This window comes from Brassica oleracea, chromosome C6 (genome assembly GCF_000695525.1).
Source record: "Brassica oleracea var. oleracea cultivar TO1000 chromosome C6, BOL, whole genome shotgun sequence".
Taxonomy (NCBI): Eukaryota; Viridiplantae; Streptophyta; class Magnoliopsida; order Brassicales; family Brassicaceae; genus Brassica; species Brassica oleracea.
The window spans coordinates 37186093-37197969 of NC_027753.1; the positions used below are offsets into that span (position 1 = coordinate 37186093).

The 11877-nt window shown below is 37.3% G+C and overlaps 2 protein-coding genes across 2 annotated transcripts; one reads left to right on the plus strand and one right to left on the minus strand.

Moving 5' to 3' along the window:
• The first annotated feature begins 2859 nt into the window (after nt 1–2859).
• Nucleotides 2860–5750, plus strand: LOC106298198 (pentatricopeptide repeat-containing protein At1g74750-like). Its single transcript, XM_013734276.1, has 2 exons — nt 2860–2925; nt 3435–5750. Exon 2 carries the CDS (start codon nt 3438–3440, stop codon nt 5649–5651), a length of 2214 nt encoding a protein of 737 aa, XP_013589730.1. The 5' UTR covers nt 2860–2925; nt 3435–3437; the 3' UTR covers nt 5652–5750.
• Nucleotides 5751–5858: 108 nt separating this feature from the next.
• LOC106298196 lies at nt 5859–11330 on the minus strand. The gene is made up of 12 exons (XM_013734273.1): nt 10974–11330; nt 10397–10615; nt 10137–10331; nt 9731–10056; nt 9417–9645; nt 7411–9092; nt 7037–7258; nt 6807–6941; nt 6502–6736; nt 6353–6412; nt 6139–6210; nt 5859–6033 (listed from the first exon to the last, which is right to left on the minus strand). The coding sequence occupies exons 1-12, from the start codon at nt 11238–11240 to the stop codon at nt 5932–5934; spliced, it is 3744 nt and encodes a 1247-aa protein (XP_013589727.1). The 5' UTR covers nt 11241–11330; the 3' UTR covers nt 5859–5931.
• Nucleotides 11331–11877: the final 547 nt, after the last annotated feature.

Genomic DNA, 11877 nt, shown 5'->3' on the forward strand with positions numbered 1-11877 from the left:
AGACTTTGTCAATATAAGGATCAAGCAATCGTACTTTAATTGTGACATAAGAAAAATAAAATGAAAAGTAAATATGAAGATTCCACTGATCAAAGTCAACAAAAATGTAAACAAATGGTGACGTCTTTTTTTTTCCTCTACTAGTAAATAATTCAAGTCACATATCAAACAAAGGTGTCGCCATGTCGTCTCCTTATTCGTTTGCTTACAACAATTTAGGTTTACATTCCAAAAATAAATACAACCTAACATATGTTATTTTGCGCAAACAACATTATCATCTATGATAATTATGTGCAATATATATTTATCAAATTTATACTTTAATAGGTGAAAAAGAAGGTCTTAAATTTATTTCCCAGTTGTAATTCCAACCGGCAGTTATTGCAATTGGCAAAAAGAGAGTGAAAAAGTAGAAAGTCACGCAACGGGTCTCCTTTGTAAATAAAAACATTAGGTTTATGAAAATAAGATGTAGAAGCCCCAACACATTATGTTCTCATACTCCAACTTTAGTATCTAATTTACACTCATTAGCTTTCATAATATATATACACACATATATAGACTATATTGTGGTATTAATTTAGTTATTATACAAATCCATGAAAATGAATAAATTATGAGTGGGGTGATGCCAATGAATTTGATTGTTAGATTTTTTTTAAAAGGAAATGATGGACCATGTTTTATCTTGTGCAACTTTTAAGCTGGCAAATTATTAAAAATATTTGAAAAAGGGACTTTGGTTTGATGAGAGGAAAAACATGAGATTGTGTATGAAATGATGGGCTCAACTCAAATGCTTGAGATTGCATGTGTATGTGGCGTTGTCATGCCAACTATTCAATTTATTGTAGCCCCATCACTTTTTTTGCATAGCACTCCCTTATCTATGATCTTAAACCATATATATAGAATGTGAATGAATTGAATCCCAAGTGATTGTGTTTCAACCTGAGAAGGCTGTAATTATTAATTGTCTGCGTTCGGTGTGGTTGTTTACCATCCGTAGAAATTGATCGATGATCTCTTGATTTTAGTCTTTTTTTTTTCTTTTTACCATTTTAAACGTTTTAAACTTCTACGTAATAAAATAATTCAAGTAACCGTAACAATATTGTATCTTAGTTTAGCCAAGCAACATTAACTTAGTCTTGTCATAAACGAGTTTACACTCGAGTCTAAGTAAGCTTTTACTAGTCTGGCTTGGTTGGAAACAACAACTAAAGTTTGTATAAGTTTATCGAGTAGTCTACTTCTGATCTATTTTGTTTTTCTAGAGCACAAGAAGAAGACAACAAAATAAATGCGATACGGATCAAATTATATGTTTTCTTTTGAATCGCAATGGCCAATGAGTCAATGATTAACTTTTCACTGCCTATGTTACAGAATTTCAAACTATCGCAACTATTCTTGATAGTATAAATCATTATATCTTAGTAGATCAGCTCGATCACTAGTTTCTTCTTAGTATTTGATAATTTAGGTTTCTAGTTCACGATATTTAAGTTTGTTGACATCTAACTAAGGAAGCAAGGATCATATAAACGAGCAGGAGAATTATACTCCTCGTTGGGCTCGCAAAAAGATAAAAATGGGATAGTAGGTATAACTATTACAAAAAGCCCATTAGCTTTTTATTCGTTCTACAGCTCTGAACGAAATGATCGCAAGAACGCAACACCGGCAAATTCTGAACTTCTCTCATAAATACTCTGATAACTGTATTTTAGAGTTTTTTTTTTTTAATAACACAGTTGGATTAATAACTTTCTAAACATCTAAAATGACGGCAAATGATATTTAGTTGAACTCAAATCAAATACTAGTGTAGCTTAATGGATTCACAAATCCAAATAAAATCCAGTGCTATTCATTTGATTTAAATTTTATGTGTTATTGATCATATAATTTAGAAATCTTAAATAATGTTCTATTGAATTATACAAATTTAGTTTACAGATGTAGTTTTAATAATATGTTTGAGTAAATCTCAATAAATTTCTTTAATACAAATTTTTTTTGGGCAAATTTCTTTAATAAAATTATAAAATTTAAATTCGAGAAAATATGAATATAAACATTAACTTAAATTCATATGTTAGATTGTGGAAGCACCGTAGTTTACTTGTTAATGTTTAAAGGCTTCTACACCTAGGTTTGGAGTTCGAATCCCAGACTATGCAATTTATTGCAGATTACAGGAAATCCAGATTTCAAGTGCCGGAAAGAGCGGTTTATTAAACAATTATGCAGACTACATAAACGAGCGGTTTAAAAAGAAAAAATTCATATGTTAGATTTGGAAATCAATAAATTTTATATAGACATATAAATTTTATATGTATTTTTAAGATACATAAACGAATATCACATTAACAAAGTTGCACAAAGGGACGAAAAAATCCTACCAAAAAAAAAAAGCAAAGACGAAAAAGTTAATTAAACTCTGCCGTTTTTTATAGTTTATAGTTTTCTTATTATTACAAATCAACCACTAACTTTAAAAAATAACAAATCCGCAATACATGTACACTACTCCAAAGTTGACAACGAAAATCGATTTATATTTACAAAGATGCTATTTTTAATAAATGACTGTTAGCTTGAACATGGATTAACATAAATTAAAACATTAAAAAAATTGTTATGGTATAGTTCAGATAAGATCTTGAATGGCCTAGCTATCCTAGGAAAGCATGGATCTTGATGTCACATATACTAAATAATAAATATACAGAGGTATATGCTTAGGTAGGTTAAACGAAAACTAAAATAAAAATCAATAAAGATATAAAGAAAAGAGACAATAAAAGCAAGAAGTCGTAAGCTTTGCAAAGTTGTAAGCTTCTGACCAAATTTGCTTGGAGAGCAAAACAAGCTTGAAGAAGGAACTCAAGCTCCACACCATTTTTAAAGGTAACTTCGTTGTTATTGTTGTTTCCGGTTTATGAGAGTTAGTTCTAGCTACTTGTTTGATTACTGTAGTTGATCAATTTGTTAAGATTTGAATGTGTTGGAAACTCTAAAAATGCACAATGCGTTTGAGAATATGATACTAGTTTCTGGGTGGTTTCTGGAGAAAATCTGAAATGAAAAATGAAAGGCTCAGTTTTATTTTTTTGTTTCTTTGAAATTATTATACAAGACAAAAAGGGTGACTTTGAATCAGTAATGTACATTAGATAGTTTCATGTAACTGTTAAGGGACATAGATGTATACATGTAACTTATGGCATGGTTACACGACCAAGCGTTGAACCTAGTTACTGTATTGGGAGAGAACTCAAGTAGTGTATTAGGTTGCCAATATAGTCTAATGGAACACACTCTCTTTTGTTCTTAGTTGTTTTTTTTAGTTTTTTTTTTTATGTTTGAATCTTATGAGACATTTCTGAGCCTGTGGTTCATTTTGTTTTCTTTGACAGACAATGATTCGTGCAAAGCAGATCAGTAATCTTTCAAGTTCAGCAAGATCCTTCTTTCTTGGTGGAACAAGATCTAGTGCAGCTGATGGAAACTCTTGCACATCCGCAGAAGATGATAGCTGCCTCTTGAGACGCCACCAAACTAGGCATGAAGCTGCACACACTGGGAACAGAGTTTTCACCCGACCATCACCTCCTCCTCTCCATGTTTCTCCTCCTGTTTTGCCTGTGAAACCGGATCCTGCTAATCATAAGATCCCACTACCCGATGGAACTGAAGTCTCTAGGGTCGATCATACTCTTCCTATTACTAGTGTCAAAGCCAGTGGAAGAGAGCATCTCGGTGAAGTCTACACTACCTCTGCTTCCAAAGATCCATCAGAGAGAGCTCCAAGAAACGCCTCACCAGGCACTAAGCAAGCTTCAAATGATGTGTCTCATGATCTAACCAAAACTACCGTCTCTGGAAAGAGGAAGTGTGGCTATTACCCCTCAGGGGAAATGATGAGAGTGACACCAGCACCTAGACACGTCATAGAAAAAGTTTCTAGCATATTGCGGAGATTCAAATGGGGCCTTGCTGCTGAAGAAGCTCTTCACAGTTCCGGTTTCAAGATGGACGCATACCAAGCAAACCAAGTCCTCAAGCAGATAGATAACTACGCAAACGCTCTTGGTTTCTTCTACTGGCTCAAAACACAACCTGGTTTTAAGCACGATGAACACACTTACACCACTATGGTTGGTAACCTCGGCCGTGCAAAACAGTTCGGCGAGATAAAAAACCTTCTCAACGAGATGGTTAGAGATGGATGTAAGCCAAACACCGTCACATACAACCGACTTATCCACAGCTACGGCCGTGCAAATTACCTCAAAGAAGCCGTGAATGTCTTCACTCAAATGCAAGAGGCTGGATGCGAGCCTGACCGTGTGACGTACTGCACACTCATAGACATCCACGCTAAAGCTGGCTTTCTTGACGTTGCCATGGACATGTATCATAGAATGCAAGTGGCGGGGCTCTCTCCTGATACTTTCACTTACAGTGTGATAATAAACTGTCTTGGCAAAGCTGGTCATTTACCTTCTGCACATAGGCTCTTTTGTGAGATGGTTGGTCAAGGCTGTACGCCTAGTTTGGTGACGTTCAACATCATGATAGCTTTGCACGCCAAGGCCAGGAACTACCAGAGCGCGTTGAAGCTCTACCGAGAGATGAAAGCTGCTGGGTTTCGACCTGATAAAGTGACTTACAGTATAGTCATGGAGGTGCTTGGACAGTGTGGGTTTCTTGAGGAGGCAGAGGGTGTATTCACTGAGATGGAACGTGAGAGCTGGGTTCCTGATGAACATGTGTACGGTCTTCTTGTGGACTTGTGGGGGAAAGCTGGTGACGTGGAGAAAGCTTGGCGGTGGTATCAAGCAATGCTTCACGCTGGTGTGAGACCTAATGTTCCTACTTGTAATTCCCTTCTCAGTACTTTGCTTAGAGGTCATAGGCTCTCTGAAGCTTATAATCTATTGCAAAGCATGGTGGCGCTTGGTCTGCAGTCTTCTTTGCAGACATACACATTGCTGTTGAGCTGTTGCACAGAAGCTCGTTCAAACTTTGACTTGGGATTCTGCGGGCAGCTAATGGCGGTCTCAGGCCATCCTGCACACATGTTTCTCCTAAAAATTCCGCCTGCAGGTTCAGATAATGGCCAAAAGGTGCGTGACCACGTCAGCAGCTTTCTTGATTACATGCACAGCGAGGACAGAGAGAGCAAGAGGGGACTCATTGATGCAGTGGTGAATTTTCTCCACAAGTCAGGGCTTAAAGAAGAGGCGGGTTCGGTGTGGGAAGTGGCTGCAGTCAAGAATGTGTATCCAGATGCATTGAGGGAGAAAAGCTGCAGCTATTGGCTTATAAATCTCCATGTGATGTCAGAAGGAACTGCTGTGACGGCACTGTCTAGGACGCTTGCGTGGTTTCGTAAGCAGATGTTGGTTTCAGGAGAGTGTCCTTCACGGATTGATATAGTAACTGGTTGGGGAAGACGGAGTAGAGTCACAGGCAGTTCAATGGTGAGACAAGCAGTTGAGGAGCTGCTCAACGTCTTCAACTTCCCGTTTTTCACTGAGAATGGTAACTCAGGCTGTTTTGTTGGATGCGGAGAGCCTCTCAAGAATTGGTTAAGTGAATCATATGTTGAGAGGATGCATTTGCTTTAGTTTTTAGATTAGTAGTCTTGTTATTATTCTTTGGCTGAAGCTCAGTCACTTGGTTTTGTATGAGATAATAAGTTTTAAGGTTTTAAGCCTTAAAGGTTAGTGAGGACTGGAGTGGAGTGTCCAGCTCAAGATTTTTGTTGTCAAACATTATCTCCTCTTGCAATGGGGAGTATATAAATCAATATTGACATTTGTTTTATTTTTGTACAACATCAAATGTTACAAAACTGTTTCCTTACCACAGGCCATATGAATAGAAAACTAAAAATTGGAGGAAGGTCTAAAGGAGCCTTGAATTGTAGGAGCCACAAGATGAGCATTTGTGGTATAGCCAATGGTAAGGAACCTCTCCTTTTCTTCCACAGTCATTACACAGTATCACCTGCACCAAACCATATTTTCATTCAGTTTATTCATGGATCAGTTGAGAGAGAGAGAGGTCCTTTCTCCTATGTAAACAATATGGAGACAGAGAGAGATCTATTACCTGAGTTTTGTTGGTGTATTCATCAGGCATCTTTTCTTCTGAAAGCAATGCGTCTAACATACTAAAGTAGACCTGTTTGAAAAAATCCTTTGTTTAGTGATTGAGAAGTGTTCATTGCTTCAATAAAGACTCAAAACACTTTGGCTTCAGACGAAAATCAGAACTATATGTGGTCTAGGAACACAATATTCTGTCTGAAATTGATGAAACTGACCTGCATATCTCCTAGAGACTTGCTGCAGACAGGACATGTGTAATGTGAACAAGTGTAATCCTACCACCAGAATCAAAGAACAAAATCTTAGCAACTTATATAAAGTTTTCATTAATACCCCAAAAAGATTAACAGAGGTAAGTAAGTACCTTAAAGCATTTAGAGTGCATCAAGTGACCGCATGGAAGAGCCTTCACCGGGGAGCTGGAGGTGAAGATGTACTCATGGCAAATCGGACAATTATCTTCTAAGCATTTTTCTCTGCAAACATGCTCTTTTAAGGAACGTGCCATACAAGCATTGCATTTCATGCAATGGAAGTAGTCAATGCCCAGTCCTTTCCCTACCCGGCAGAGATTACAGTAGGGACAATGATAAATTTTCCTGTTAAGAAAACATTTGCTTGTTAGTCTAAGAGACACACTTTAAGCATCAAAGTAGAGGAATAGTTTACCTTTCATCGTCATATAATTTGCATATCTTGCAGAAGTACTTTCCCATTGACGACTTGCACAGAATATTTGAACAATTCGCACCAATTGGTTGAATCAGGAGGCATTTCATGCACATCATCTTTTTGATTTGTTTCCTGCATAAGAAGTCAAGAGAATCAAAAAGACCATTTGAGTGCCAAACAAGATTTTGTTGAAGTTCCTCATATGAAAGTAGAAGATGTTACACTACCTATCAACCGAGTGATCAGCCTCTTCATCATGGCAACGTATACAAGTGAAGAGCTGGTCACAGCAAGGAGCAAGAAGCTTGCAGTTCCTCTTGTAGTGCTTGCAGCCAAAGACCAAACTGTGAGGATCTCGATAAGATGGATGCTGACCTTGAATTGTTTCTGTATTTCTTGAGACAATAGATGGTTCTTGATTATATATCCGCTGTGAAATAATCCAACGGCTGAAAAAAGGAACATGACATAATATTAGTCTTGGCATAACAAAGGAAAAATTTAATAAATGATCTTAACCATCTGTGGTCACTCATGTAAGCTTATCTGGATATGTTACAACAAGATGTTTTCATAGAAAAAGAGAGGTGACATGGCTTACCTCATTAACAAGTTCTGCTTGAGGTATGATTTCTTCTGAGGATCAAGGGAAGAGTCCCATGATATTTTTCTAATCATAGCAGCCATTTCTTCTTGACTCATTGTTAGCAAGTGTTGATATTTATTGGATTGACCAAACTGGTTAGCCTTCTGAGACATTGTGATATGACAATTGCAGTCAGTTTGATCTTTGTGCTCCTTTTTGTCAGCTCCTCTACGTATCTTTTTAGTATCTGGAAGTTCCTGATCTTTGTCCTCTTTGTTATTAGGAGCTGTCTTTCCAAGTGGCTTATCCACTTCCATGTCTGTATCTGAAAGCTCCACAAGTTTGCCACCAATGCTCTCTCTGTCCCCATCAGAAGCTCCTTCAAATAGATACTTCCAAACAGTCTCCAGTGGATCTGAATCCCCAAATGGATCATTGTGTGCTTCTCCTGCGTCCTCTTGTACAATATGACCGTTGTACCATTCTGTTAGCCACTCCACAAACATTGTTTTCCTTGTTGCTTGTCGCCACAAGGACATTACAACATGTTGTTCATCAGATTTCAAGGAATCCATCAACCAAGGAATCATATCCTGCAATATCTCCCCACTTATTCTCCCAAGCATGCATCCTATGATCTTCTCCTGTTCTTCAATAGCAAAACAGTCCCTGAACAGACCCCAGAGCTCAGTTTCTTCGTGTTGGAAATGCTCTGACAGTATCTTGTGCATGGATTTGCATATCTCCTGGAGACTCAGACACAACCGCTCATACTTCATCTTTCTGTGGTGGTCGGCTGCACTTGAGACAAACATGTTCAGTTCTAACATCTCATTCAAAATGAATGATACTTTATCAAAGTGCTTGATCTCTAGCTCATGATCAATACTGAATGAGTGGCTAATATTCTGCAGCTTTCCCTTTGCCTCCAGTGCTGGAAAAGCAATCTCATCCTCTGCATCAGAGTGGATCTGATAAAGAAACTTTATAAGATGGAATCTCTGTTGAAACTCCCCAAGGAACCGAAAGTCAGTTGCTAATCTAGCTGATCCGCTAACAAGGTAGTCCAAATCTGCTTTCATTGCCTTGTGGAAGAAGAAAAGAAGATCAATTGGTTTAACATCCATCATGAATGGCTCATCAACATTCTTCTCACCAAAAAACTCTGGAAGATGGAGAGGAGGAGGAGGTTTAAGTTTTCCAGAGAATAGCATTTGCTGATTCATCCTACTAGAGTAAGGTGTCTGGTACATGTCTCCAGCAGCTGGCAAGAGGAAACATGTTGAAGACTTGTTTCTTTTCCCAGGACATATAAACAAATCAGCTTCAGTTTCTTTGCATAGTTGGAGCTGTGCTTGATGGGAGAAGGATCCAGATGCTTCTTCAGTGGGTTCCTTTTTACAGAAACATCTTATTTTGAACATTACAGACAGTTGTTTCCAGAAACTCTCAACAGATGTTTTGCCTGAGTAGCCAAAGCGTAGCCATTGCAACAAGAGGCGTGGAAATGATTTTTGAGGAGAAGAATCTTCCAATGTTAAGAACTGAAGAATTGACTGAGACTCCTCTTCTGATAGATGAGCTGAGAACCAGAGAATGACACACTTTAGCAATCCAAGAGGTAAGACATGCATGCTTGTGTACAGGAGCTGCCTCTGCATTTCATGGTTACAGTTCTTACTGATGATTGGGAATACCTAGAGAAACAACAATGAATGGTGAATACATTAGTTCTTGAAATGCTTCCATTAAGTTTTAAAAGTATCAAATATTCTCTCTGTATACGAAAGATTGATATTATTAATTTTTCACACATGTTAAGAAAAGTTAAATCCATTCTTTTGTTTATTATTTTGGGTTTTATCAATAAATTTTCACCACTTGTATTTTTACATTTTAATTTATGTTTTAATTTAAAAACAAAACATTAATTATACTTTAAACCGTCTATTTTTCAAATGCAAAAAAAAAAAAAAATCTAAAACATCAACCATTCAAATATGGAGGGAGTAGTTGTTTACCTCTCTTCTCTGTATGGAAAATTGCCTTGTTACTTGAACTATAAGAGACTCAAGTTCCTCCTGAAGTTTCAGTATAAAACCTTCTGTCCTCATCTTAGGATCAGCACTTGAGTATAACCGTCTCTGAAAACTCTCAAGACATCCATCTATGGTGAACTGATTGGCACTTGAATAGCATCCATCTGCTATTTCTTCCAACACCGGGTGAAAGAACTTCTTAAATGCATTGCTGCAACAAACAAAAAAAAACAAAGTATTCATGTAACCTACTCAGAGAACAGACATGTTTCAAGAGACCTTAACAAATGATTTACCTATAAGAAACAAGAACATCAGCAAGAAAATTAAGCCGAGCCATGAGGACATCAAGGTCCAGAAGAAGGCTTGGGAAGCTCGCTTGGCACAATCCTTCTTGAATGTCTCTCAAATCTTTTTCAACTGCATTTTGAAAAATCTGAAGACCATGGATAGGGCTGTGTCCTACATTTGGAATAAAAACTGGCTTTTTACTCCACTGCCAAAGCCGTTGAAAACATCCACTCCGAGATAAGTTCTTGGTATCTTTAGACACATCTTCATACTCTACTTGTTTCAAGATCTTTGTAGAAGCCTCACAATCCATCAGCCAAGAGCTTATGACCTTGAGAAAGTCTTTTATCTTATCAGAAACTACCAAAGATTAAATAGAAAACAGAAATGAGAAAAGGATATTATTTATACCTGTTGTGATGAGTCTTCAGTTGGGACAACATCTTTCATGCAGTTCACAACTTCAGTTCTCTCCTTGTGAGAGAGATAAGACATCATCCATGGCAAGAAGTCTTCCAACACCATCACTGGAACACTACAAATGAATTGCCATACAAGTGATGCTTGTTCTTGGAAAGTGAACTTCTCAATTAACAAAGGAAAGACCTGCGTGGAGGAAGCATGGCAGGTTAAGACATACAGAATGTCTTTTTAACTGAAAAATGATATACCTGCCGCTCTTCTTTAAGCATATGCTGACATACGGATGACTGAATGGTGCCTATGCATAGCATAACTTCACGGAGTACATCAGATATGTTCCCTAACTCATGTTCAAGAACATTTAGCCAATGGAAAATTGAGGTGAAGAGATCATCTGTGCCATCATGCTCTAGCGAATAGTTAGAAACAATGTTCTTCACACGTGAATCAAGCGCCAAAAAAATAACCTGCCAGTACAAAAATAATCATTTCAAACACTTTCTTCCAGAAAGTGGTTAGCACCAAGCTTAAACTATGATCAAGAATCTTGATTCAAGATCATTCTGGCTAACCTCGACATGTACTAAATCTATTCCAAGAAGATTATTAATACTACAACATCCAGCAAATAATTTGAAACAAGAAATGTAAGACGTAACACGCAAGTAATAGGGTTTCTAGAACTGTTTTTGTATTTGCGCAAAAAGAGAAGTAACGTGACATATAAGGCATGAGTTACCAAAACTATCAACAAAGAACAAACTTTTATGGAAAGTTTCCTACTTTAAAAAGTTGGTACCACTATATGTAAAAGACGAATCTAACCTCATCTTCAGCTGCGCTGTGATACTTGTAGACAAGTTTCAAGAACTCAAACTTCCGGCATAGCTCACCGGCGAGGTCGCCGCTAAACGAACCGGCTTCAGCGGCGTCTGTAGCTAAACGACGGAGCTCCACCAGCTGAGCACGGAAAGCCTTGTGGAAGTAAACGAAGAACAGAACCGGAGCATCCGCAAGCTTGGTGTTTTCGACGGTAGCCACCTCAGAAGCATTTTCCGGCGGGAGATGATGAAGATGACCTCCGTCTGCCATTTACAGGCAGCAATGAAGGAGAAAACGAGGAAAGTGTTGGAGAAAAGGGAAAGAAGGACACGAGTTGACGAATAAAGAAGGTTTTGTAAGGCATTGATCATCATCATCTTCGTAGTCGTCACTCTCTGCTGAATCTACACAGCTTTATTTAATCAATTTGGGTTTATCGCTTAATTAATCATTTTAATCCCTTTGTTATATCAGAAGTGACAGAGACGTTGGAGCTGAAAACCAACAAAACTTATATATCATACTTGTTGTGGCGGGATTTATTTATTCGTCTCTATTTATTTGTTAACTAGCTATTTTTTGCATGTTATAGTAAGAAAAAAACTAATTTATTTTAATATCTTGTCTTGAGAGTTACTTTCCCCGTTTTTAATTTCTTAGAGAAATTTCATTTATAATCATCTTTTTATGGTCAAAACTATAATCATCATAAAACATAAATATTAATATATACACGAGTGGATATTTCAAATATCAAATAACAACTGCTGGCAAATTTGGTGTATCCCTAAACCAAGGATCGATCTTTTCCACGACACCTTCTAATATATAAATAAATAAAATTCTCAACATTAGAATTATGGGAGAATTGCCAAGTGTGACTCAAAACTTGGAGTAAAACCCAAAA